Below are 25,618 nucleotides of genomic sequence, written 5' to 3' on the forward strand. Positions count from 1 at the left end.
GGGGTCGCGCCGGCGAGGGAGACAGTGGGATTAGGCGGGGAAGGTCCAGGAAAAAAAAAAAAAAAAATCAGCTCGTGTTTGTGTCACAGGCAAATGAATGCGGGCAGCGTTAAGCGGTCCAAGCACCTCCGTCAACTCAAAAGGAGAGGGGAGGCCAAATGAGATTACAGGCAATAGAAAAGGGCCGGGGTTGGGGTTGGGGTTGGGGGGGGCCCTCCGCTCAACCCCTACTGTGCATGAAGGCCGCTGCGCGCCTCACACGGTCCGGCTCCCACGGACGCCCCATTCACACGCCCTTTTGACTCTGTCGTGAACAGGCTGAAAGGGGGATCTCTCGCAACCTGGCCCGGCCGGCTGCGCTCTTCGGGACGGGGAGGCAAAACGAGGGAAGAGGCGGCGATCGAGCCTTGGACGTCAGCGAGCTTGGCCCGGGGAGGTTGGAGCCCTGCGGCGGGGCTGCTGGTGCGGCGCATGGGATTTCTGTTGGGGCGGGGATGCTGGGGGTGCGCTCGGTTAAGGGGGTTTAGGGAACGCCAGCTCCGGGCAGAGCGGGGCGGTGGGGGCGCCAGTCGCTGGGATCTTTGTGCGGCTAACGCAGCGTGACATATGGGAAACAATGGCGGATTGATGAGCCCCAGCAGGTAAAGGCGGCAGCGGCGCGAGACTTCCCGACGTCCAGGACGCCGCCGTTCGGATTCAGCTGAAAGCGCTCAGCTGACCGGTGCTGTTCCTTTGGCAAGATGCAAAATATCGGGCACATTTGAGGAGCTGGACAGTAGCTTGACATTAGCATTGACCTCTGACACGGAAAGCCATTCAGGCATTTCTTTTTGGTGTTCTCAAATTTTTAATTTTACTCATGGGATGAAGAAAGGTCTATCTCGCTCATTATTATGCGTGCATTTTAATATGGAAAAGATGCACAAGAAAAAAAAAATGAGGTCAAGTTATTGTCAAAGGTGTTGACTAGTGAGAGCCGGCGGCGCGTCATGGCAGAGCCAGGACAACAAGCGCGCCGCGATTATGAAACAATGGGATCGTCTTACATAATGAGCCGCCGCTTTCAAAGGGGGCACCGGCAAAGAAAACGGGCCGACGCGCTGCTCGGTTTCACCTGAACGCCTTGGGTGCTTGAACAGGGACGAAGGGTAAGGGATGAGCGGCCTGGGGGGCGTTGACGACATTCCCGAAACACTATCCAGATGCACAGCAGCACACCTCAGGGATGACAGGAGGTCATGAGATCCCGCTGAGCGCTAAGGCCCCCCCTGACACGGCCACAAAGGGCTGATGTCACTGCAGGGACTCGGCTTTTCCCAGGAGTCCTCACTCACTCCGGAGTAAACAAAGTGTTTACTGTCCTTTATCAACCAGAAGGATGTGGAGGCTCATTGGGGGGGGGGGTCTCTTTAACCATCCAGTCCGGGTGACCCGGTGTATTTTATGGATCATTTCCCGCCACTCTGCAGTCTTGGTTTCATCCAAATAGAAAGAGGTGACAAGTTGGGATTTCAGTTGAAGGTCCGCACGGGCATGAAGGGTTTCCTCGGTTTACGAGAGCGATTCCTTCCTATGACGGCGATGTCATTCCTGGTCAAAGTCCTACGTGATCAGATTCGGAGTCGCAGAGGGTCAGGTTGGACGAGTACTGGCCATTTTGATGACGTGAGTTAGGTTGCAGCAGAAAACTTCAAGTCGGAGGTGGGACTGCCACAGGGATCAAGCTCAAGCCCATTCTTGTTTGGGATGGTGATGGACAAAGGAGATTTGGTGGCGATGACATTGCAATCTGCTGCCAGAGGATGCCGTGTCAAGTCCTTGTGCGTGAATATGAAAGAGGCTGTCCAATGGGAAGGTTGCAAGGAGTCGTGCCGGTGTTGGAAAACTCGGGATCAAGAAAGTAGAAACCCGTCAAAAAAGGGTCGCCGGAAAACCACGAAGCACATTGTCATGATTTCAAGTAGACTCCTCAAGGGAGCCTCTCGCGGAGTTGCGTTGAAGGGAAGAACTTTGAATAGCGGCGTCTGGATGTTGGCAGAGCTCACGTTTGCTCTTGACCATGTTTAACACGATTGACACACTCTGTCGCTTCTCTCCCCCGCCTGTTTGCCGCCCGGCCTCCGTCTCCCGCAGCAACCAGAGAGTCAGCGTTTGTCCACGCCATCGCCTCGGCCGGCGTCGCCTTCGCCGTGACGCGCTCCTGCGCCGAGGGGACGTCCACCATGTGCGGCTGCGACTCCCACCACAAGGGACCGCCCGGGGAGGGCTGGAAGTGGGGCGGCTGCAGCGAGGACGCCGAGTTCGGGGTGCTGGTGTCCCGAGAGTTTGCGGACGCCCGGGAGAACCGACCGGACGCCCGCTCGGCCATGAACCGACACAACAACGAAGCCGGACGCACGGTAAAAACTCCACAATGTTGCGCCCGAGGATCTGACGGGAGGTAAAAACGTGTCGGATCGCCCGCTAACCATCGCGGGGATAAATTCCTTCCGTGATCAGAAAACATCAATAAGAGGATCTGCGCGTTCTGTCAGTTGGAAGATTAGCCGATGTTTCTGTTTGAGCTGAAAGCGAACACACTTGACACACCAACGCTTTTGGCCGCACGCAACACACCCACAGCAAAAATGTCCCGACTGTCAAGTCGGCCGCATGGCTTGAGGGTGAAAGTCGGGAGTTTACGCATGAGCGGCTGGCCGGGACCACACGGGAACAAGCCGGCAGGCCCCACGCCCCGCTTCGCCACCTGGCCTCGCTCACGCTGCCTTCGTTTGGAGCCGGGGGGCACTTCAAGACCCCCAGGTCACCTCTGCATCCTCGAGTGGGATGGTGAGGTGCACGGGGATTTTATTTTATTTTATTTTTTTTAAAGAACGACAAAGGCGTCTCGGGGCGCCCTGCTGAGGTTGTGAGCTACAGAATTAGCAGCTCGGCCCCAAAGTCTCCTTTACGGGCTGGAGTTTGAAAGTGAATAAGATCTCAGCGACCTGAGATAAGCTTCAAGATGATTCGGACGAGCAAAAGCACAGCCGATGATCACGTGCGGCACTCTTGTTGGCAGTTCCTGTTGTTTGACTGCCATTATTTCTTATTCTTCTCCCATGAAGATGCTCACGCACGGCACTTTATCAACTTCTGACGCCCCCCCCAAACTACAAACATACTCAACAGTCTAATCAGGCATGAGTCAGGATCAAGTCAGCAAATTTGTGAGACTTACATTGAAAAGACAAACGCTCCCAAAATTTTTTCGCTGCCAATTTACTTCAATGATTGCTAACCCGTTTTGATAACTTGGCACAACACCACCGAAAACCTTCTATACACACACACACAAAATAGTTCCCCGAGCAAGCATACCGACAAAATGGATTGAAGTACAGATAATAAATAAATAAATAAAAAAAACAGTATTTGTATATTTGGTTACTTCCCACCGCTGGCGAAGGGGTGGAAGAAACTTTTTGTCTGCGAGTGTCAAGTATGTATGACCGCAGGCTTTGGAATGTTTCTATCTCAGATTCCATCTCTCTCTCTCTCTTTCTTTCCAGCGTCGTATCATTGCATTGACATTTGAACAATGTGGTGTTGTGTGTCGCCCAGACCATCCTGGACCACATGCATCTGCGCTGCAAGTGTCACGGCCTGTCGGGGAGCTGCGAGGTGAAGACGTGCTGGTGGGCGCAGCCCGACTTCCGCATGCTGGGCGACTACCTGAAGGACAAGTACGACAGCGCCTCCGAGATGGTGGTGGAGAAGCACCGGGAGTCCCGCGGCTGGGTGGAGACCCTGCGCGTCAAGTACGCCTTCTTCAAGCACCCCACCGAGCGCGACCTGGTCTACTACGAGGGCTCGCCCAACTTCTGCGAGCCCAACCAGGAGACGGGCTCCTTCGGGACGCGGGACCGCGCCTGCAACGTGTCGTCGCACGGCATCGAGGGCTGCGACCTGCTCTGCTGCGGCCGCGGCCACAACACCCGGACTGAGAAGCGCAAAGAGAAGTGCCACTGCATCTTCCACTGGTGCTGCTACGTCAGCTGCCAGGAGTGCCTGCGCGTTTATGACGTGCACACGTGCAAGTGAACAGAGCGCCCGGGAGGGGGGTGCGGGCGGACCGGACTGCGAGCGCCGCCCCCGACCTTTCACATCCCTGCACGCCGTCCCCCTCTACGGCGCACACAGCCCGTCGCGCTCCGTCACCCAACTGACCTGGTGGACGCTTCTGACCTCCCCTCATGCCCCCCCCCCACCTCCCCCATTGTCTTTATTTATTTCCCCTATGTGCCAACCACATGTACAGGAACACACAAATGCAGTCAAAACAAACGCGACTATTTGCTTTGGAATTTTAAGAAAAGTATCTAACACCTCACGTGTCCAGCCGCTGCGGCTGCCTTCGTTGCGACCCCAAAAGAAGTTGAGGGGTGTTGTACTTTAAGGTGAAATTTCAGGATGAACCTAAAATGCACTCGAAAGCTCGACGGGTGATCTTCTCCAAACTGTTGACTGCAACCGTTCAATGTTTCGGTCCCGTTTGCGCAACTCGCTCTTGGTCAACAACAATCCGAAAGTCGCTTTGACTCTGTGATAATCCGGGCTCATCTTCTACTCAAAAGCTGTGCTGATCTCAAATCCAAAGCGATGCAACGGGCATCTCAGCGGTGATCTTCGAGCTACTCCGGTGGTTCACAAACCGGAATTTCAAAGACAAATTGGCCGTTAAATAATCAATCTGCAAACGTCAAGCACCTGTTCAGCTCCTTGTCGGAGAACAGCAAAATACCGAGACAATAAAAATTCGGAAACGATCATGAAAGATTTCAAACAGTGCATTTTACGTTCATGGGGAAAATTCACCCGAAAGCCAAATGCAATTACTTTTTGTGAGTAGTGTAAAATGATTGCTTTGAAAACTAAATCAACCTCTACAAAAAACAAAAAAAAAAAGTGACTTGAGCGGGTGGCCTGGGAAGCGGGTCTCATTGCGTTAACTACTGAACTGGACTGCGGGTCTTCAAACTACTGAGCTGACCAGAGACGCTGGGGCGGCCCGATATTTTACGGCCACCGGATTGCTGACATCGTGACATTGGGCCGGGACGGACGGCAGCTATGCAGGAGGGAGCATGTGTGCAAACAGGCAAGCTCATTCCATGTGCTAACTATGCTACATTTCAGCCAAACGTTGCTAAATTCCACTCTGGAAGGAATCGCAAAAAAGGATTTCTCTTTCATCGAAATGCTAAGCCATTTGCTAACGTAGCAGCGCTGCGACTCGGGCAATCAGAGTGGTGCACTCAAGTCAAGCTTCAGCACGCTTCGTTTTTCAGAAAGCAGGAAGAAATATGTTTGGCAAGCGCTCGGTGGCTATCAGATTGGTTTTTGCCAAAACACTGCAATTCGTGAAACTTTTGCCTGGTTGGGGGGAGATTCAATTCACACTGTGGACCCATAAAGTCTCAAATTTATCCCAGAAGAAATATGCTGCATTCACATTTGTTCGACAGCTCTCAAGGGAAGAAAAAAAAAAAAAGCATTTTAGTTTTGTTGTTCAAGATAAAAAGGGGGCAGGGGGGGCACTGAAGATCCTTCTGGAAATTCGGCCACAAAAAGGCAAAAGCACAAACGCGTGGGGGATGAGGCACAAGATGGAGGAGGTAAGTGAGGGATGGTCTTTTAGCAAAAGGGGGGCGGGGTGGACCTGGAAGGTTTGCACACATGGTGGAGCAAATGTAGCTGACACATGCGCTAGCTTAGCTTAGCATCCCCCCCCCCCCCATGTTCCTGGCCCTCCCCCCCACCCGCTATATCCAAAGTTTTGTACAAATGGTGTAAAAGTGAATAATTCCCTTTTGATTTTATAATCGTTAATGTTATGTTTTTCTAAATATTATTTATTATACATTGTATAGATATATATATAGATATATATGTGTATGACTGAATCAAGATTATATATTTGAACAACAACAACAACCATGTCTTGGCTATTTTGCTTCAGCAATTGCATCACACTACCTCTTACGCTGTACTACAAAAGCAAACGTACAGATAATTTTGTGTATTAAAAAAAAAAAAAACGCAGAAGCACTGATTCACTCCTTTTTAGTCAGACGATTAATTTATTCATAAAATAAAAAGGTGAGTAACCAGCATAAGACAGTGAGGTGTGCGGAATGATCAGGAGTACGAGTGTTTTTTTTTTTTTTTCCAATTTAACAAAAAAAGGACCTCGCTGATCATCGCCGATGACAATATACACAGATCCAGTAGACGTCCCTCATTCGCAAGGTTTTTGTGGCGTGCGAGGGACATGTCACGACAGGAGGACGTTCGTCTTTATCTAGAGGCAAAACACGTCGACTGATTAACTCCGAGACGCGCTCGTCGTGTCAACAACGCACTACAAACCACTCGCTGCAAAATTGTCAAGGCTTGAGTTTGGCGCGAGGTTTGTTGGCTTCTCACCTGTTGCGGGGCCCCTTTTTGTGGCAGCGGCCCTTCTACATTGGCACAACCGAACCCAGTCTGGTTGGGGGGCAAACGGCGACAACACGATGGTCACACAAGGCACGGCGTTCAAAATGATTACAAGGTTTGATTCGGGTTTGAATTCCGGGGCCCAAAATTGAGTACAGTCGCCGTAAAAATAATTCAATCCCAAAGAAATCAAAGCTTACCCTGAATATTTGCAAAGAAAATAGTCGCGTCTGTGTAGTGTATTTCTGAAAATGTGTCTGAGCAAAGCATTCTGCACTTCCGCCCCAATGTTACATCACAGCGGAGCGACTTCACATCATTTAGCACAGATGGGCTAACGGCGTTAGCTTCTCGTCATTCATTTCAAGCACTTACGCTCCCTCGTCTCGCAGCAGACTCAAGAACTTGCTAACTCGGTAGTGGTCGTCCATCTACAAAGCACACAAGAGAGGAGAAAGTGAATGGCTGACCTTCACCGCCGATCCTCAAACAACAAGGAGTCGTTGGCCCAAAGGTCATGTATGCATTCGAGAACTAGCATGGGTAGGAAAATCCTCGAAGTAAAACCAAAATTCAAATATTCCATAAAGGAATGTTAAAAAATAAATAAAATAAAAGCACACAACTCGAAGGCCAAACCACAAACTCCTCCGGGCCATATGACAAACCTCTGGGAGGGGGCGGAGTCCCAATGAATGAAACGCATATGTTGCGATGAACCGGCCGTCCCCTTCGCCACCCCCGAGGACGCCGCGGGACGCTCGGGGACTTTTGCGGGAAGCGTCCCCATGAGTCAGAACACGTGACCGCCACTTGGACAGTCACCCGTTGTCACGTATGAGGCGCACTGGAAGTGGAAGTGGCGACCGAGAAGCGTGCGCAACAAATCATCGGGCGAAGCCGCGCGCATTTTTCATTGGACTCAACACACGGCGGTTAGCGAGCGGCGGCGAGGACGCTCTGGCGACCAGATGTGGAGGACCGACGCCCGGAGAACACGCCGGCTACGAGGCGAGCGCTTCGAGCGCACAGGGTGGGACGCACATGTGCTTGGCGTGCAACCTGCTGCCGCTGACTCCATCATTTTTTTTTATTGACGATAATTGAATATGATCGTACGGTCGAGAGCCGCACGTCGAGGTGCAGTTAAAATAAAATCTCGACACACCCCTTCGTTTTTGCGATGATGAAAAATGAGGCCATGATTTAAATAGGTGACAATGTTTAAAGTCCCACTGATAAAGTTCAGCTGTTCACCCGAGCAGGCTTTTCTTCTATTTTGCATCGGCATACCTAATAAAGTGGCTGGTGAGCGCACATGCTGCAGCCGATGATCAATTAATTTTTGTATCCCCTTAGTGGCTGCAAAAAAAAAAAAAAAAAAAAAAAAAAAATGTTGTCACTGGTTGTGCAAGTGTCCTTTGAGTTCATTGGTGGCTGAAAAATAAATAAGAAAGCTCAACAATGAACCGTGGTCAAATCACCAAACTTTATTCCAGACTGCCAGCTTCTTCTGAGCTTTAAAACACATCAAGTATCAACAGCGGAATACTCGTATGGCTCTTGCCTTCAAGGTACACCAAGAAAAATACCCTGTTTGAACACGGAACGAACGCCAAGTGCAAAAATAAGCCAAGTTGCTTCCTGTCGACCGCATCCCATAAGACGCGCACAAGTGTTTACTTTCTATGGTGTAAGGTTTTTACATTCGGGTTACATGAATGTGAATATGGAGAGGAGAGTTTGGTGGTGGGCACTTTTTTTTTTCTTTCTTATAGTCTTGAGCAGTAGTGACCCATGTCTTCATACACACACACGCGCGCAAACAGCAGCTGAAGTTGAAATAATCATTTGGCAACATATGAAGAAACACCTTGCAATACAACATGGAGGTCATATCGGAGTTTGGCACAACACGAAAGCTTATCATAATATACACCCCCCCCACACCCCCCACCCCCGACTGCTGTAATGGTACTAGTTACATGCTTGCTTTTCCCTTCAGCGAAGAATACACCGTCAAGCCACACAGAGCACGAGAAGAAAAGTCCTTTGCGTCATTTCCGCTGCCATATTTAAATGGGAAAAGTTCAAAGTAGCTTGGCGCAGCGGCAACAAATAGCGCTAACAAAGTCGCGCGGCGACCCCCGCCGACCCCTAAAAGCGTCCTATTGCACTCCAGCAGGACTCGCGCCGCGCCGTCGGAATCATTTCTGGCCTGTTTTAAACCATCTTCAGCAAACCCAAAAAAACGGATACATAGATATAGAATTCATAGCGTATTCGGTAATACTAGGCTTATTATAACAGCTGCCGCACGTCCACACGGACGCGCGGCTTTTATATATCGATTTATGACATGGAAAATGCATATTTTATACATCGCTTTCAGAACTATATAGGCCGGTGCCTCGTGACGGGCGCGGCCGGATATAACATAATAGCTATTCTAGCGTATTCTCCTCCAAACAAATAGAAATAAAGGCGGCGGCAACGGCGGGGACCGGCGCGGAGCCGCTTGAGGTGATTTTTCCCAATTAAAGTCTCCCATGCACAGAGAGGCTTCAATACCGGTCAAGACTGGTTTGAAAACAGGCCAGCGGGACCCCTCCAAAGTCTCAAAAAGCTGTCAAACTCGCAAGCTTGAACGCCCGTTTGGTCGGCGCAACCACGGCAACTTGTCTTTCTGTACATTAAACCCTCTTGTTCTCTCTTTCTCGTACCTGTATCGCCATCTCGATGAGCATGATTAACTTCTTGATGCCGATCCAGAGGCCCTGGCCCTTGACAGCGTTGGCGATGGCCACCCGTTCCTTCTCCTGGAAGCTTCCCAGCAGCTTGAAAGAAACAAACACAAGGTTCCATGAGCTTGAAAGTGGACATCGTGCGGCAAATTGACTTTTCAGTGTGAATGTGTGTGTGTGTGTGTGTGTGTGTGTGTGTGTGTGTGAGTGTGTGTGTGCGTTACCTCCAGGGCCTCAACCAGCTGCTTGCCGCTGGAGATGTTGGGAATGTGGATGGTGGTGCTGAAAGTGTTGAGCATCTCCATTTCTTGGAGGACGTCTTTGCGACTGCTGGTGCCGATGATGAGCAGCTTGCGACCCTGGAAGACAGTCGAACGTTTTTTGCCCCTTTTTTTTTCCCTTTCAAATAAATAGAGCAGTTAAGGTCCTATCAGCCCTCGTGATGTGGGCAAGGAGCGCCTGACACGCAATTTCAGACGTTGGCACAAATATGAAATAGTCGCAAGATGCAGTTTTTGTCAAGCCAGCCCGACTCAAGATCCTGAGGTCACTCGTTAGGCCACGCCCCCAACACAGATATTCCAGTGCGTACCGTAAGCGCACCTTAAAAGAAACAGATGAGTTCTTCACGTGCCTTTGGAATTGCGCTGAGTTATGTTTTTATAGAATACAAGGATATTTTTCAAATAAAAAAATGTGTGGATGATTTTTGCGTGGCTTGAACGGTGAAAGGCATTTCAATTCATTTCAGTGGGCAAAATTGTTCCGAATGAAGTCGCACGCGATATGTGAGGCGCCGGCGCCGCAGAGCGAAAAGTTGCCGAAGAAAGCGTGATGGACGCGTGAAGCGGAGCAAGAGAGAAGACGGACGGACGGGCGAGCGAGCGAGGGCGAAGGACGCGAGGACGACAGACAAGCATGAGCCAAGAAGAAAGAAAATAATTGTAACGGCGCTAAGCCGGCGAGCTGGAGGAGGACCAGGAGAAGGAGCGGCAGGAGAGTGGCGAGCAGACGAGGGGACGAGGGGGGATTATGGCTGCACCCCCGTGGCGTGGGGGGTTGCGACGCTGCATGCAGATGAGGTGCCACACAGGCGGCGGCGCTGCCAGGTCCCGGTTCTCTCACAGAGCCCATTCTCCTCGGCGTCGCCCCGGCCTCAAAAACCAGCCGCCGGCACAGCCGGAGCGAGGGACGGCTCTCGGCCTGCGCCATTCACTCCGAGCACAACAAACACTAACAAGCGTCCCCTCGCCCAACTGTGGCTCTCATGCCACTCGCAGCCAAGCCCCCCCCCCCCTCTTAACCCACCGGCGCACGCGTTATCTACTGCCCTCTCTCTGTTGCCGACGGACCGGCACCCCGAAGCCTTACCTTGGGGGGAGGCTTCTTGAGGAGGACCAGCAGAGCTTGCAGGACCAGGTTGGAGAAGCGAGGGCCGATGGGCACGTAGTCTGCACTTGGAAGTAGAGCGACGGCGTGAAAAAAACAAACAAAAAAAAAAAAACAACGGCAAGGTCGGCAAAAGGGGCTTGGTGGCCCGTCCGCGTACCCAACAAGCGCTCTATGTCATCCACCACGATGCAGCTCAGCTGAGACTTGTAGGCGTCCTCGAATATCTGACAGGAGCACAGAACTCAGAATCAAACAAGAGGCAGCGGCACCTACGAGGGTTTCACTCTTTGTACTCCCAAAAATTCAAGTGATGATCAGATGCGCCGCAGGAAATGATCCCCAAATAATGTATTGACATCAAATCATTGATCTGGGTTGCTGTTTTATCTTTGTGAGTTTGGGGATTCAGTTTTCGGGATGAAAGAAAAACGGATGACCTTTTTGATAGCCTGGCATTTGGCGATCTCCGAATGCCCGATCATCTTGTCAGGGGAGCAGATCTTGATGAAAGGGAACTGCGAGTCTTCGGCGATCTTGGCCGCCAACGCCGTCTTCCCGCTGTTGGGCGGACCTGCGTCGTCAAATCGCGTGTCAGGCGGCCGTCACGGGTTGAGGCCGAGCGTGCGCGCCGCGTTGGCGCCGTACCCTCCAGCAGCACCGACACCAGCGGCGTGTGTTCGCTGTTCTTGGTCTGCTGCACCAGCAGCTCCCCGTCCTCCAGCGCCGCCAACACCGGATCGCCCCAGCGGACGATGCCGTTCATGATGTAGCTGGCGTAGTCCTCTTGGTTGGTGCCGAACGCCTGCGGGGGACCGCCGCACATGAGGGACAACCGCAGCTGGCGCAAGCGCTCGCACTCTGGAACCGTAACCGGCCTGCACGTTCTTTTAGGAATCCATTTGAGACTTACGGGTTTGATGTCGTTGTTCAGCGAGGCCATGAAGTCCAGCCTGCTGACCTGCAGCTTCTCCGCCGTATCAATGTTGACCTCCACCGTGTTGCTGGCCTAACACACACACGCGCACACACACACACACACACACACACACACACACACACACACACACACACACACACACGAGCAAGATGTGCACATTTCCATCACACCACTACACAGAGCACAAAGGTCAGACGTAGAAGACCCTGATGAAGAATACGAGCTAACGCGGGGGCACCAGACGTCTCGTCCGTTGTACGTCAACGCCTGCTCATATCTGCTGCGCTCAACGTGTGTGTGTGTGTGTGTGTGTGTGTGTGTGTGTGTGTGTGTGTCTCAAATGTTTTGTCAGCTGTGTCGACTTGAACTTCAAAATGATTGAGTGCCAATTTCTCATGCTAACACGCACGCACAGAAAACCATACTTCATACCTTCGACCTGTCAAAGCTAGAGATAAATATCTCCTTTATTGCATCTTTGAAACCGTTTTAATCTCTCTCCCCCCCACCCCCCCAGCCCCAATCTAATTTTATTCTCACGGCATGTTTCTGTGAATTTCATGGAGAAGGATCAATGAAGTCAGATTTGGTTTTGAAAGGAAAACAAAAAAAAAAAAAAAGATGGCTGCAATGACATAAGAAAAATATCGATGACGTCCTCAAACAACAACTTGAGTGAAATATTTTTGCCGTTTGCCTCCCAACGCACGCACGCCAACACAAAAGGTGTTTGTTGTCTGACCTTGATGTGCCTGTTCAAGGCAGTGGACTGCGCCGCCCTGACCAGGCCTTCCAGCTCGGCTCCGCTGTAGTTTTTGGTCTCGGCGGCGAGCTCTTTGACGTCCACGTCGTCGGCCAGAAATTTGAACTGCCGCATCTTGGCCGTGTGGATGTTGAGGATCTGAACGCGACCCTTCTCATCCGGCAGGCCTGAAAGCGAAAGGCGGGCGCTCAACGTCATGGCCACCGGGCCGAGGCCAGCCTCATCTCTCTCCGCTCTTACCGATCTCCATCTTGACTTCGAGCCTTCCGGGCCGCAGCAAGGCCTCGTCGATCAGGTCCGGCCGGTTGGTCATACCTGGGGAGGACACAGACTAATCAGACGGAGCGCACGATGTATAATAATGCCATCTCGCCGCCTAAATAGGGGTTGTGGATTGCAGCAGGGCACTACTTTTTTCTAAATGGAGCGCCGCAACTGATTCCTATTACGTTGTCCTTTGGCACCAAGATGGTGTGAAAGCAACACTTTTATGGGAAACTGGGCTTCGTTGAGTTTTTCGGCAACTAACGGAGGTCGGGTTTCAAAAGAAAAAAACGGAATGTGAAAATGGCAAAGTGACGATATGCAGCAGGGTTTTACTGCCTTTCAAAGAACGCTTCCCCACTGAAATGAATTGAAATGCCATTAATCTGTTCCGGCATTTGGTACGCATACACATCCTGTTGTACAAATACATTGAAAAAAAGCGAATGGAAATAAACCGATGTTGAAAAGTACTGTACACGCTGTAGTATTTGCGATTGTGTCGCTTTTTCACGCTGCCTTTTTTTTTCTTCTTCTTTTTTTTTTTTTATTGTTTTGAACTCGACAGGAAAAGGGTTGAGAAGAACGTCTTTCGAAGAAGGACGAGGCGCGGGCGTTCGTGCGTTACCGATGAGCAGGATGTTGTTGAGCTGCTCCACGCCGTCTATCTTGGAAAGCAGCTGGTTGACCACCGTGTCGTGGACGCCCGTGCTCCCCGCCATGCTTCCTCGCTGCTTGCAGATGGCGTCGATCTCGTCCAGGATGATGATGTGCAGGCCGCTGTTGGTGCCGAGCTAGGGATGGTTGGCGTGGGGAGGACACATCCGACACATAAATTCAAACATGAATCTACGACGCGTGTTTGCTTTGACATCGTCGGCACAGGAGGAGGAGATGCGTTTTGTAAAACACGTCACTTCAAACTTGAGCTTCGAGGCTGTGACGGAGCGTCGACTGCCGTATTTTGAGTACACTCAGCTGTACTGTTTGTGAATGTCACGCTCCGATCATCCTTCAACATGACTGGAGAAAGGCAACAGGCGGGGGTGGGGGGTTCCCCCTCCATCCACACAGCTGTCAGTGCAGCATTTAAAGCAGCTGTGTGTGTGTGTGTGTGTGTGTGTGTGTGTGTGTGTGTGTGTGTGTGTGTGTGTAAGAGGGCAAGTCAAAGAAGCGCCTCATTAGGTGGTGAAGACTGAGCTTGGACGCCAGCGTCGCGCTATCCAAACCCGCCGCCGCCGGAGGAGGAGGAGGAGGAGGAGCCCTCCGCTTGCACACACACACACACACACACACACACACACACACACACACACACACACACACACACACACACACACGACACGGTGAAGAGTCATCGTGATCTCGCGCCGCTCAAAGGGCAGATCTGTCCACTGCTAGCGAAATGACTCCTCACGCAGTCACATCAATGTCGATGGGACCGAGGTCAGAGAATACGTGCTCAATTTGCCGAACTCACCCGAGGTGGCCAGCTGTTCCCTAAGAGTCGGGACCAATCTCCAAAGCGGTTACCCGAAGCCTCGGACGACCGCGCGGTAGAACGTGGATGGGAGGAACGGAGCCCTCACCCTCTTCTGCTCGTCCTCGGCGTCGGCAAACAGCTTGCGCACGTTGGCCTCCGACTCGCCCACGTACTTGTTGAGGATCTCGGGGCCGTTGACGATCTTGGGCTCGCGGGCGTTGAGCATCTTGCCGATCTGCCGCGCCATCAGCGTCTTGCCGCAGCCCGGCGGGCCGTAGAGCAGGATGCCCTTCACGTGCTTGCAGCCTGCGCACACAACACAGGACATCGGCCATTCCCAACCTTTATGAAGCCAAGGCGCATATTGCACAAGAGAGATATCTTATGAGCCAATATCAAACCCCCAAAAATTTGTGACTGATTATGTGAAATTGGCTCGGTTCAGATCGCTCACAGCACGCTCATGAGTTCACGGTAGCGAAGAAAAAAAGCTTCGTTGGTGTTTAATCTGGCAAAGGCGCTGAGCGCCGGAGTCTACGACTTTGGTCCCTGGCGGCAGCTCATCAGCGTGCCGTTGCGTGACGCGGAGCTCGGAAGACAGTGTGGCTTTCACGGGCGGCCGTTTGCACCTGCGCTGCGACATTTGGGCTAATTGAGAGGCGCGCTGATAAGCATCAGCGCTGCCATTTGCGACCGCCGAGGGAGGGAGGAGCGGCCAGGTGGAAAGTCGTCTTCGGCGGTGGAGCCCGGCTGACCTCGGCGGGAGTCAAACTCCCTCGCAAAGCAAACCCTCGCACCCAAAACGCGTGTGCGTCAGACCCCACCCCGCTCTGAATTCCCCCTTGCTGTCAGCGCCTGTGCCTCTCACGCAGGGCCAATTAGATCTCGCACTATCTGGCTTTGAGATCTCGGCACAGCGGCCAGCTGGATGCAACCAAAGGCCGACTCCCGCGCACCAGCGCTCGGCTAAAGGTCGACATCGCCAGCTTGTGTGTGTGTCTGTGTGTACACTGAGGGGATTCGGGACCAGACCCTTCCGTGCACAGAGGGGAAAAAAAAAAAAATCATGAATCGTCGACACCCAGCACAAAATGTTTAAAATTGCCCACATGAATAGTTTCGACACTCAATAAAGTGGAACCTCCGTTTAGTCGTTCTGCTAGTGAAATGAATTCAATCACCAAACACAGTAACATACTGTAGGGAAAAAAATCAAAAGGACCGGAGGTAGCAATTACTACTTTCCCACTCGCCTTTTTTTTCCCTCCACATTGCGGACTTAGTGATGCATATACACGCTCGTTTTTCAATGCAGTCGTTTTAGGAGTGTTCCACGGGAACATGTGCAAAATTGTCGAATTGGCGAAGGCCGAATGGCGAATCAGTAAGAGTTCACTGGAGGGAAAAAAAAAAAAAAAAAAAGTCTCTTTTGCACAGGTCCTCACAAGTCTGAGGATCAGGACTGATGTGTCGGGAAGAGAGGCGGTTGAGTCACAAAGACGTTGTGAATCATGTGGCACCCGTCAGACGCTAGCCTGCGTGCTACTCGCCAATTATGACAGATGACACATTCAAAGCTGCCTTTGCCCTTCATTTGGATTTAAGGATTACTACATGCCATGAAGGAGTTTGACATCTCATGATAATCCAGTGCTGACAGCAGTTAGTCTACTTCAAATAAATTAAACAAATCATTTTTCTGAAGTCTGCCCACACATGCACGGTTATTTTGCCCCTTCTGCCTGTCATGTGTATGCCTGAGCAACAGGTGGCGCTGAGAGAGGAACTCACCCATCTGTTCCACGATGTCCAGAGGGAAAACTCGCGAGGCGAAAGCTCGGCGGAAGATGTCGGAAAACTCCTTGTCGAGGCCGCCGATGCCCATTTTGTCAAAGTTCCAATCGGGGTTGATGATGGATTGGCGAGACTCTCGGGTCTTGGATTTCCCTGTGCGCCCATTGGACAAACATGCACGTTTTGAAATGTATTATTAGCGAGTTGCCGGTTTTAGGACAAGATCGGTCTTGACTTTCACTTGAAACACATGACTTTTGAGTTTGGACCATATGCATTTTAAACAAAAGTGCCCCATTTGTTTTGGAAAAATAACTGTGCTTTGCCGCGGTATGTGTTGTGACTGGAATATTTGGTACAAGTTGATTGATGACTTGCTGAACTCAAGTCATGACTCCCACTCTTTAAAAAAAGAGTGGCGACTTCCTCGACTTGCTGAATTAAAAAAAAGCCTACATGTGAGCACGGTGCCCTCTTGTGGCCATAGAGGGCACTGTCATTCCATCCCCTGCGATGACGGCTGTGCTCCAAATCGTTCATTTATTCCTTACACCCTCATCATTACATTAAGGATTTTTGTATTTGAAAAGTAATTCATCATTCACATGACTGTTTTTTCTTGGACAATGCCAAGTACATCAATTGCTGTGGCGTAAGTACAACAACAGAACCATGGCTCACCAATCAGCGTCATGGAGGAACTCTCCGCCTTCTCAAAGATCAACTGACTGTTTGACAGCAACAAGCCAATATTAATCTGGGGGAAAGACACATAACGATGATTATTAATTACGTGACGTCATTGCAAAGGCAGCAGAAAGAAAAAGAACACCTTTGCTTTTTTGACCGAGCTCTGGTCGCCCTTTAGGATGCTGGGGTCCATGCCTTCCATATCTTTCACCAGCACGTCAAATGACTTATCGCCAAACTTAAACACCATCTGCAAAAATCACAGACACACAAAATGGCGTGGATATATTTGGGAAAAGGGATGAGCATCTGGTACCTGCTGGCCTATGGTGAAAGCCTGGTGGTTGAACTGCTGAATGAAGTCGTTGGCCATCACGTCCGAGTCGTACGGGTTGCTGTCGGCGTTCTTCTTAAGCAGAAAATCGATCTCCACCGTCAAGGAGCCGATGCACTGCTTGGACTTGTCAAACGTGTAGTTGGAGACTGCGTGACATATTTGAGCGGGATTATTGGGAGCTTGCGCCTCAGGATTGACTGGAAGGCCGCATGGCTCTAAAATTCAGCAGTGCTGCCATAAACCGGAAAAACTAGAGTGGCAGAATTGAAAGTATTGCCGTATTGAAGTCATTTTTGTCAAAAGAGAAGTCTGCGGTCAGAATTAGAAAAAAAAAAAAAAAGTAGTCATTACAAGCAACGGGGAATTATATTTTAAAAGGGACGTCTGTTCTAGACTGCCCTCTGGTGGCCACGGCGCACACATCAGAGGAAGCGGCACAGCGTCCATTTAACTCAGGGGGGAATGTGTTATTCTTTACATTCTATTTAATTATGTCATAGCTGCATGTTTTTACAAAGTAAAATATTCTACAGTGGGTACTTCATTTCGTCACCTATTTTTCGCCCTGCACAACAGCTCGATCAAGGCTGATAATCCTCACTTTTGATTAGGTACTTCATTTCGTCACGTATTTTTCGCCAGCTCGATCAAGGCTGATAATCCTCACTTTTGATTGACACTATAGCTCTTGTATTGGATCTCAAGTGTACCTAATGGAGTGGCCTGTGGCAGCATCTTTTATTTATTTATTTTTTTTACTCACCTTCCACCTCTTGTCCGATGGACAGACCGGCCCATTTTCTCTGTTTGGAGGAAAAAACAGAACACGAAGTGGACTTTTATTGTTCCTAAGTCACAACACTAAGGGGTTAGCTAGCGGCTTCGAAAGCAGATTGGAAGTCCAGCGGAGGAAGAATAGAAGAAAGAGAGGGTTAGCCAGTACCTTTGGGCTGGTGCGGAGGCAGCGGCCAGGGTTAAAGATGGACGAAGAGGAAGCCAAGTTAAATGGAGGGAAAAAGCACTCTGTTACAAGCAAGAGTGGGCTCAAACACAACCCTCGTTTAATTTTCCAGAAAGTGTAAAATGATAATGAAGTTAGCAAGAACAAAAATGCTCCATCGCATCCTTGGAAAGAAGCGAATCGAAGGTTTTAAAGCGGGGTACACGCAATCTCACGCATCCAAAAAAAATAAAAAATTCTGCATCAGCATGTGTTTCAGCTTGCTTCAGACTGACAAGAGCCAAAAATGACAAATTGCGATCAAGCTTTGTCAAGGCACAAAGCAAGTTTCGGGGGCCCGAGCCATACCTGTGGGAGACTGAAGGCGATGCTGCCCATGTTGACGCTCGGGTGCGTCTTCAAGGTGAACACATACTTGTGGGTTAGGTTGCGCACAGTCACGTGTCTGAGAGGAAGAGCAAATTAACCATTAAAAGATAAGATAAGATATGAAAACCTTGGAGAAATTCCCAATTCACAGCAGCAAAGTTATGAAAGGAAGAAGTAGAACAACAAAATATAGGAGCTGCTGGAAAGGCAGCCACTCTCGCGGCGCCATCTTGAAGTCAAAATAACAAAAATAACACAACACATAGGACACAGACAGTCGTGCAATCTTCACCTGCATACACTTTGTTGTCTGAAGCAGATATAGATGAAAGAGGAGAGGATCAAAGTGTCCTTTTACCAGTGGATCAGGGACGTCATGCTGAAAATGTGCACACGTCTGCTACAAGCTAAGTTTTGAACGCAAACACGAAGTTGTAGCGTCCATCATATATAATAATCATCAATATTTTAGCATTCATACTATTTGTGACGCTTTTGTTTGGTCGTGCGTTGTAAAATGGGTGCCGGAGAAAGACGGCATTCGAGAAAGAAACGGACATGTGTCTCGAAAGGAGAACTTACTGCTCAAACTGCGGCTCTTTCTCGTTGATGACGGCACAGTTGGTCATCGACAATTTGTCCGTCGGGCATCGCGCCGCCTGCATCAGCTGACGAAAGAAGAGGGACAGAATTTATCAATGAACGTCAGAAAAAAAAAATCGACAAACTATTTAGTTGCATCTTGACCAGACTTACTGACTTATAAGAGATTGCTCGGTCAATTTTTTTAAAAATCCTTTTGATTTGCGTTGTGGGGCTTTTTTTTTTTTTTTAATCAATCATATTTTTTTTAATCTGTGCATAAGCAAGTAAACGATTGCAGGAAAGGAGCGCAGAATGCAAGAACATAGGTAGGATGGATGGAAGGATGGAAGGAAGCAAGGAAGAAAGAATAGAGGAAAGAATGAAGTGAGCAAGTGAGGACTGAAGGTAAGAATGAATGAACGAAGGAAGGGAAGAGGCGATGACGTGGGAAGTGTGCGCCAACGGAAACGGAAGTTAACCGTTGCTGGCATTTAACTTCACCAACTCAACTCGACAAACGTCTCACAATAACCCAGAAAAATGAATGGTAGTTGAGACCAAACACAAAGAATGGTCGTATTGCGCTTAAAAGATGCAAATTCGAGACCCAAAGTACTTTGTTGACATAGGTCGCAGCTCTTGAAAAAGCCTGCTGACGTCAACAGCCACTGCTCAACTCTGCATAGCGTTAAGATAAGAAAACCTTTATTAGTCTCGCTATGGAGAAATTCCCAATTCACAGCAGCAAAGTTACGAAAGGAAGAAGTATAAGAACAAAATAGAGGAGCTGCTGGAAAGGCAGCCACTCTCGCGGCGCCATCTTGAAGTCAAAATAAAAAAAAATAACACAACACATAAGACACAGACAGTCGTGCAATCTTAATCACTTTTCCTGCATCCTGTCGCGTTCATTTTGCAGTGCAATTAAACTTTTGAGCCAAACAACAACTATTGCTTCTTGCAACAGTTCCGGGACAATTTTAACACATTTAAGTGTCAGCTATATCGTACTAGCAGAGAAAAGGTCTGCACAAGATTCCGCTTTCGGTGTTGCCAACTTTTGAATGACAAGTGCTTCTTGTTGCCACCAGTCTTTTCAGTCCTCCAAAAGAATACTTTAAACCTCCTCCGTATGTAAAGTAAGTGCGTTTATTCGTAAAAGGTTCATTCGAGATATACTCACCCTCGTTGTCATCTTTGTGTTGATATCTTTTTTACGCTGATTCAAGTGGAGTTTTTCTTCCGCTGACAGAGCAAGTGACTTATCGTATACGTCTCGCGAGATCATGAGACGCCATCGTGTGACGACACATGACTAACACGTAAACACGTCACAGCAGTAAGGAAGTATCGAAACAATCCTTAGTGGCGTATTTCTCATTTTCAATATGTAACATCGACGGTATAATATTTTTTGACAAACAGTGCCAATCATTTTTGGGATGAGACAATTCAGTTGCCAATGTATTTTCATGTCATTCCAAGAGACAGGACAAATGTCTTTAAAATACAAAATATTTATTTTGAAAATGTCTTTATAAGAGAAAAACAAACAAAAAAAACATACAAATTGTTTGGTTACTAGCATATCACGCTTATGCTAGAAACTAACAATGGAGAAGAGCGGAGTCGGGGGATGCTGATAGGCAAAAAGCCTTTTTTTATTTTTTTTTGCCTGATGGGAATTTTGACATTGCACCCCGATGAGAGGCAGACAAGCGCCAGGGAAAGTGGCACTCGCGGTGAAATTTCCTCTTGCCTCTTCTATTAACATACATGAGCATTCAGGGTTGGGGGGCAGGCATGTTGCAACCTTTAATTGTTTTTTGTTTGTTTTTTTACAAAAACACAAACCCAAACGCAAATATAGTGAGTTTAATAAACTTCTGAAATACAGTGGGGACTGGGGACTGTTGGCATTGATATGAATGAGGGGGTACAACCAAATTTCCAACCTTCCCGAATGGTTAAGTGTGCTTCTGAAAGCCACATGAACAATCAAAAGGGGGCTGGGGGAGTGTCGTTTCTGCTTTTTTGGGAGCAGAGATTGAAGGCTGAAGAGGTTGAACTGGTATGTACTGTTCTTCATTTTAATCTTTTTACTGTGGTGGTACAATAAGATTCCCTGATGGCCTGCCTTGGCCGCTGTGTTTAAATGAGATATCAAAATAATAGGGCCAGGAAAAAAACAAAAAAACACACACAGAAATGTGATACTGTCCATTGAGGGGGAGAGCTGAGGTGTGTCTGATGGGTGGTAGGGGGGATCTTGTTCACTGCACTTTTGTCATTTTCTCCCTTGTCCCAGTCTTCAAATGTTACATAAGCTGCTCAAACACACACGCACGCTTCCTCCAGGCCACGGCCGCAGGTCTGCTCTGAAGACGAAGATGGAAAATGACGCTCAGCATCTGTATGATCATCATTATCGTTTAGTTCCCATCAAGTGTTGACTTTTCTGAACACGTCGCTCACCTATGTCAGCTTCTTGGCTTTGTTGTAAAGCGAGTCGACCACTTTGCTCATGTTCTGAATGGTTTCCAAGGCGGCTTCGTACGTTTTGTCCACGGGTGGCTCCTCGAAGATGATCAGCACCCCTTCCCCCTGGTCCAGGATTCCTGAGGGGCCCCCCCCCCAAAAAAAAAAAAATCCAATAAAGTCTCATAGAAGTCAATTTGAATTTTTGAGTTGGAGGCTTGTGAATAAGAAATCTGAGTTTGGGTGATGCCGTTTACAAAGTCTAATTTCAAAAACTACACAGGGAAGCTGATGTAATATATATACATATTTTTTTTAAATGCGCTATTGTGACAATTTTTGTACTGACCATTTGGCCCTGACATCATTTCATCTCTACGTGCATGTTCAAGAGTTTGTACCGTGAAACTTTTTATCCAGAATCATCTGCGATAGTTTGCGCTCTACAGCTTCCTAAAAAAAAAAGAAAAAACAGCTTCATCAATAATAATCAATCATGAATTTAAAAGTTTTACTTGAAATGGCGTACCTTTGAGAGTTTGATAAGAGCTGATATGTGTTCTATCTGGAAAAACAGAAGGAAAGGACACAAAAAAAAATAATGCTTTAAAAATCTGTGCTGAATCATCGATGAGAAAAATCAATGCCTGTCTTCCACATCGTTTGGTGTGGCCCTTGAAAGCTTGCCACAGTCTTTCCTTGCGACCAGAAACCAAAACAAGCTTGTCACCTGCACTCTGGAGAAGGGCTCGATGACCCGGATGAGGTTCTGTTCCAGCAGGTTGTCGTACAGCTTGGCCAGGTGTGTGTTGATAATGGGGTCGTCCCGCAGCTCCGCTCTGTACTCTGTGAGGGCCTGCGGGACAGGGGTGGAGGTTACATGCTCGCTTGAAAACGCACAAAACTTCACGTGGGACACGACCAAAAGAACCTAAGACTTCTGTTACCTTTTCAAAGTCTGCTAACGATCGGTTCTTGCTGGCCTGGGCCACGCATTTCAGTGCGTCTGTCTACAAGGAGAGTGATAATTCATGTTGGGGGGGGAAAAAAAAGGCAACCAGACCAGATAAGCAGAGCCCCAAAAAACCCTTACCTGGCGTCCGGTGTACCGGAGGGCCAGTTTCCCGCTTATCAGAGCTTGTACCTCCTCTGGTCTGCAATGATTAAAAACAAACCCCTAAACACCCGCAACATCAAATCTGGAAGCTGGACGACAACGAGGGCAATCTATTTGCGCGTATACATACGAGTTGAGGACAATCTTGCAGAGGAGCATGTATTTGAGGGCCGTGATGGCTCGCGGGCTGTCGATGGAGTCGCAGCCCTCGAAAGCCTCGAAGAAGTAGGAGTAAGCCGTCTTCCAGTCCTTCTCCTCGGCCGCGTGGATGATCCCTGCACGCGGAACACAAGCGCCTCGATGACGAGCGGTTCATGTCGAAGATCAAACTCAAGGGCCGTCGCGTCATTTTACGTGGCCCGCAAACGTCCTTGGTGTACACCGCCCGAACGCAAAAAAACGTGTCCCCGACAATTGCGACGGTGCACAATGAGGGCTCGGTTCCCACCTGACTGCATGTCGAGCGCCGCCTGCAGCTTGGGAGGACAGTAGATGGCGTTGGCGGTGGTGCGCGCCGAGGTGAGCGCGGCGCGGGCCTTGGGCAGGTTACTGAGGGCGTGGTAGGTCTTGCTCTCCAGCAGCTGCACTTCCACCAGCAGGGCCTTGTCGTCCATCTTCTTCAGCTCCAGCAGCAGCTGCGACCCTGCGGCGGGCACCAGAAAATATCTCGCTTGCCTTTAAGTCGCCAGCCATGACGGCGTTTGTCATGTGTGATGTCAGAGCTCCAAGATGAGCACCCACCGAGCGCCAAGGCCTCCTGGTACCTCTTGGTGTCAAAATAGAGCGAGATCAGTCGAGCCTGTAGGCAGGAGAAGGAAACGGACCAAAATATGAATCACATCAGTACATTTTGAATCAATTCCTTGAGCTTAGGTCGGTCAATTTTTTTAATGTGTCTTCACCTCGAGAGCTTGCCGCAAAAAGGTCCTCTTCTCGGCCTTGGCCCACTCGATGCATTCCAGGCACAGCTCTACCTCCTGGCCCGTGGCCGCCTCCATGTCCAGGAACAAGTCCAGCAGCGAGCGCACCAGCCGGGCCGCTTTGGCCTTGCTGATGGAGATCAGGAACGGCCGCACAAATTTCAGGAGACCGCCGAGTTCTGGGGTGGGGGAGACGAGTATTAGAGACACAAGAGACTTTGCCCGAAAAAGAAAAATGATGACACTTTGTGGGCGTTTTCACCTGCCGCCTGTCCCGTCTTGGCCAGCAGAGTCCCCAGCTCCAGGATGCTCTGCTCTTTGACCCTGACTGCTTCTTCATCATTCTCCTGGACGTCTCGCCTCACTGCCAACGCCAAACCATTACAAACACATCCTGGTCGTTCTGTCCAAATATGGCTGAACGCAGTTCATCAACAGAAACAAAGGCGGATTTGGCTTGTTTACATTCCAACAGATGCGAGTGGATCAGTCTAATGCGTCGTTACTGTTTGACGAAGAGGGGAGGTTTTCGGCAATTAGTTTTGTGAGCTGGTGATGGTTGACTGGATTTACTCTTAAGTGATTTTATGTTTCCGAGGCGTCTTCAGGTCAATGTGTAAGGAAAAAAAATGTGGATATCATTTAGCAAAGCATTTCACTTTCGTATCTTCAGTGCAAAGGCAAGTTGCAACAAGACGTTTGCTCGAAGCGCTTCATGAGCAGTGGTGGGAAGTAACAACAATTTTCTGCGGATGACATACACCATGAAAAAATGCACTCATGTGTCACATTTTTCACGTTTATTTTCCAAGAGACTTTTTTCCTTCTGCTTCCTGGAAAACATACAACATTGATATTTTTTTCTGCGGATGACATACACCATGAAAAAATGCACAAATTGCTGATGATTTCAGTTAACTGTTTGTCTGTAATGTCCAAAAATCTGCAAAAATGTTGATCACTGTTTTCCAAAGTCAAACGAGATGTTTGCAAATGGGGGGGATGACAGCTGAAGTCCGCTACTGTGACAAGGCAATTTGAGGGCAACTTCGCCGGTGTTTACACATGACATACATTACACGGAGCCTACGTTCAATTCGCTTTTTTAAACCACAAAACTTTCGGAACACACGCGGGCGAAACGCTGTCGTGTCATCGCGAAGAACGATCTATATCCACAAAAAAAATGAAATAAAATAACAACATAACATATCACAGCCTTAACAATCACTGTCACGATGACAACAGGCTAGCTGTTGAGCAACACCGATACTCGAATGGCACATATTTAAAAATCGACTCGCAGGTCGGTAACAGTGGGGGAAAAATGTTAACAAGAGACAAAACACGAACTGCTTGATGCGTGAGGCCTGTTAGCAGAGCGGCTAAGCGGCTAACGGCCGTCCACTACCGCTGGACGGGAGCTCCCATTCAACAGTGAGTCAGCACCGCGCAGCCGGCTCGCTGCTACCCAACGAGCGGCGGCCCACAAGCGACCAAGCGGCGAGAAAACACCCCCCGTACGGCAAAGGGCCCCCCCAGCTTCGAAATAAAAGCGTGACACGTACCTATCGAGTGCAGGATGTCGATGGAGGCGTCTCGGTCCGTGCTAATGAGAGACTGAGCTCTCTGAAACTCGACCACTGCTGCAGCCGCCATCTTCCTTATTCAAAGTGCACCCTGAATGGCAAGTACGTACAGGATGTGACCTCATGGTGACCGGGAGCATGCCGGGAAATGAAGTTTAACGCCAAAATAGCGCTTTGTGTGAAGACAATAACCAATATAAAGCGAACTACATTCAATAAATCACTTCATGTTCACAAACTCTACAAAATTACATCGAACCTATATTTCAACACAGAGTGTGGTGTAACGTATGAAGACACATGATATTAATATGCTCACGGCATATATTTTTTATCCTCTGTGAAGGATGACCATTGTTACTGCAGTTTACTGAAGAGTGACCATCTCTTTGTCTGTATGATTGTGTTATACTGCCCCCGGGTGGCCAAGATGCGCACACCAGAAGGAGCAGCACAATGGCCATTGATTTTAAGCAAATAAGTGGTTTGTTTCACTCTTTACAGTCCATATTAAATCATTCTTGTATGCTTTCATAAAGAGGGTAGTGGATGTTACTGAACCCCTGTAATGACAGGAAAATTGAATGAAATCCACATTTAATCTCATGTTATTTCAAGAATCAGGATAACAATCCCATAGCAGCGATAGTTTATTTTGGTTCTTCCGAGGTTTTAGATTCTTACGGAAAATAAAAATCTATTCCTCTTTCCTGTT

At 49.0% G+C, this 25,618-nt stretch overlaps 3 protein-coding genes across 6 annotated transcripts in view; 1 reads left to right on the plus strand and 2 right to left on the minus strand.

The window, feature by feature from the left end:
* wnt3 (wingless-type MMTV integration site family, member 3) overlaps nt 1–4,648 on the plus strand; it is a 5,274-nt gene extending 626 nt beyond the window's left edge. Inside the window, exons 2-3 of the mRNA XM_019893742.1 lie at nt 2,134–2,399; nt 3,604–4,648. Coding sequence (XP_019749301.1) covers nt 2,134–2,399; nt 3,604–4,083 — 746 coding nt within the window. The 3' untranslated portion in view covers nt 4,084–4,648. The remainder of the gene's footprint in view (nt 1–2,133; nt 2,400–3,603) is intronic.
* A 1,451-nt stretch (nt 4,649–6,099) lies between these two features.
* Nucleotides 6,100–20,097, minus strand: LOC109530164 (vesicle-fusing ATPase-like). Of its 2 annotated transcripts, XM_019893731.1 has the most exons (22): nt 19,983–20,097; nt 18,797–18,882; nt 18,194–18,290; nt 17,648–17,687; nt 16,864–17,030; nt 16,690–16,797; nt 16,539–16,614; nt 15,855–16,010; nt 14,170–14,369; nt 13,209–13,374; nt 12,557–12,631; nt 12,296–12,483; nt 11,527–11,622; nt 11,262–11,418; nt 11,054–11,187; nt 10,774–10,840; nt 10,596–10,675; nt 9,449–9,583; nt 9,204–9,317; nt 6,856–6,911; nt 6,469–6,528; nt 6,100–6,343 (listed from the first exon to the last, which is right to left on the minus strand). In XM_019893731.1, the coding sequence occupies exons 1-21, from the start codon at nt 20,085–20,087 to the stop codon at nt 6,504–6,506; spliced, it is 2,328 nt and encodes a 775-aa protein (XP_019749290.1). In that variant the 5' UTR covers nt 20,088–20,097; the 3' UTR covers nt 6,100–6,343; nt 6,469–6,503. The 2 variants fall into 2 exon arrangements, with proteins under 2 accessions (XP_019749290.1, XP_019749291.1); XM_019893732.1 differs by lacking the exons at nt 6,100–6,343; nt 6,469–6,528 and having other exon boundaries at nt 6,852–6,911.
* A 531-nt stretch (nt 20,098–20,628) lies between these two features.
* On the minus strand, nt 20,629–25,014 carry psmd11b (proteasome 26S subunit, non-ATPase 11b). 3 transcript variants are annotated; one of them, XM_019893738.1, is made up of 13 exons: nt 24,883–25,014; nt 23,577–23,678; nt 23,297–23,493; nt 23,136–23,193; nt 22,843–23,037; nt 22,525–22,669; nt 22,371–22,431; nt 22,225–22,287; nt 22,008–22,133; nt 21,807–21,842; nt 21,679–21,730; nt 21,275–21,417; nt 20,629–21,172 (listed from the first exon to the last, which is right to left on the minus strand). In XM_019893738.1, the coding sequence occupies exons 1-12, from the start codon at nt 24,971–24,973 to the stop codon at nt 21,275–21,277; spliced, it is 1,269 nt and encodes a 422-aa protein (XP_019749297.1). In that variant the 5' UTR covers nt 24,974–25,014; the 3' UTR covers nt 20,629–21,172. The 3 variants fall into 3 exon arrangements, with proteins under 3 accessions (XP_019749297.1, XP_019749294.1, XP_019749296.1); XM_019893735.1 differs by having other exon boundaries at nt 20,629–21,177; XM_019893737.1 differs by having other exon boundaries at nt 20,629–21,177; nt 21,254–21,417.
* Nucleotides 25,015–25,618: the final 604 nt, after the last annotated feature.

Source organism: Hippocampus comes, unplaced genomic scaffold (assembly GCF_001891065.2).
Source record: "Hippocampus comes isolate QL1 unplaced genomic scaffold, H_comes_QL1_v1.1 scaffold31, whole genome shotgun sequence".
Taxonomy (NCBI): Eukaryota; Metazoa; Chordata; class Actinopteri; order Syngnathiformes; family Syngnathidae; genus Hippocampus; species Hippocampus comes.

What these genes read in the sequence shown, in the direction of transcription:
- LOC109530164 (XM_019893731.1), bottom strand. Translation starts at nt 20,087, where the DNA reads ATGATCTCGCGAGACGTATACGATAAGTCACTTGCTCTGTCAGCGGAA. An exon ending in GGACATCGTGGAACAGATGG is followed by an intron (nt 14,370 to 15,854) that starts GTGAGTTCCTCT and finishes TTGTGTGCGCAG; the next exon opens with GCTGCAAGCACGTGAAGGGC. An exon ending in TGACATAGAGCGCTTGTTGG is followed by an intron (nt 10,676 to 10,773) that starts GTACGCGGACGG and finishes TTCCAAGTGCAG; the next exon opens with ACTACGTGCCCATCGGCCCT.
- psmd11b (XM_019893738.1), bottom strand. Translation starts at nt 24,973, where the DNA reads ATGGCGGCTGCAGCAGTGGTCGAGTTTCAGAGAGCTCAGTCTCTCATT. An exon ending in TCCGGTACACCGGACGCCAG is followed by an intron (nt 22,288 to 22,370) that starts GTAAGGGTTTTT and finishes CTCTCCTTGTAG; the next exon opens with ACAGACGCACTGAAATGCGT. An exon ending in CGTTAGCAGACTTTGAAAAG is followed by an intron (nt 22,134 to 22,224) that starts GTAACAGAAGTC and finishes CCTGTCCCGCAG; the next exon opens with GCCCTCACAGAGTACAGAGC.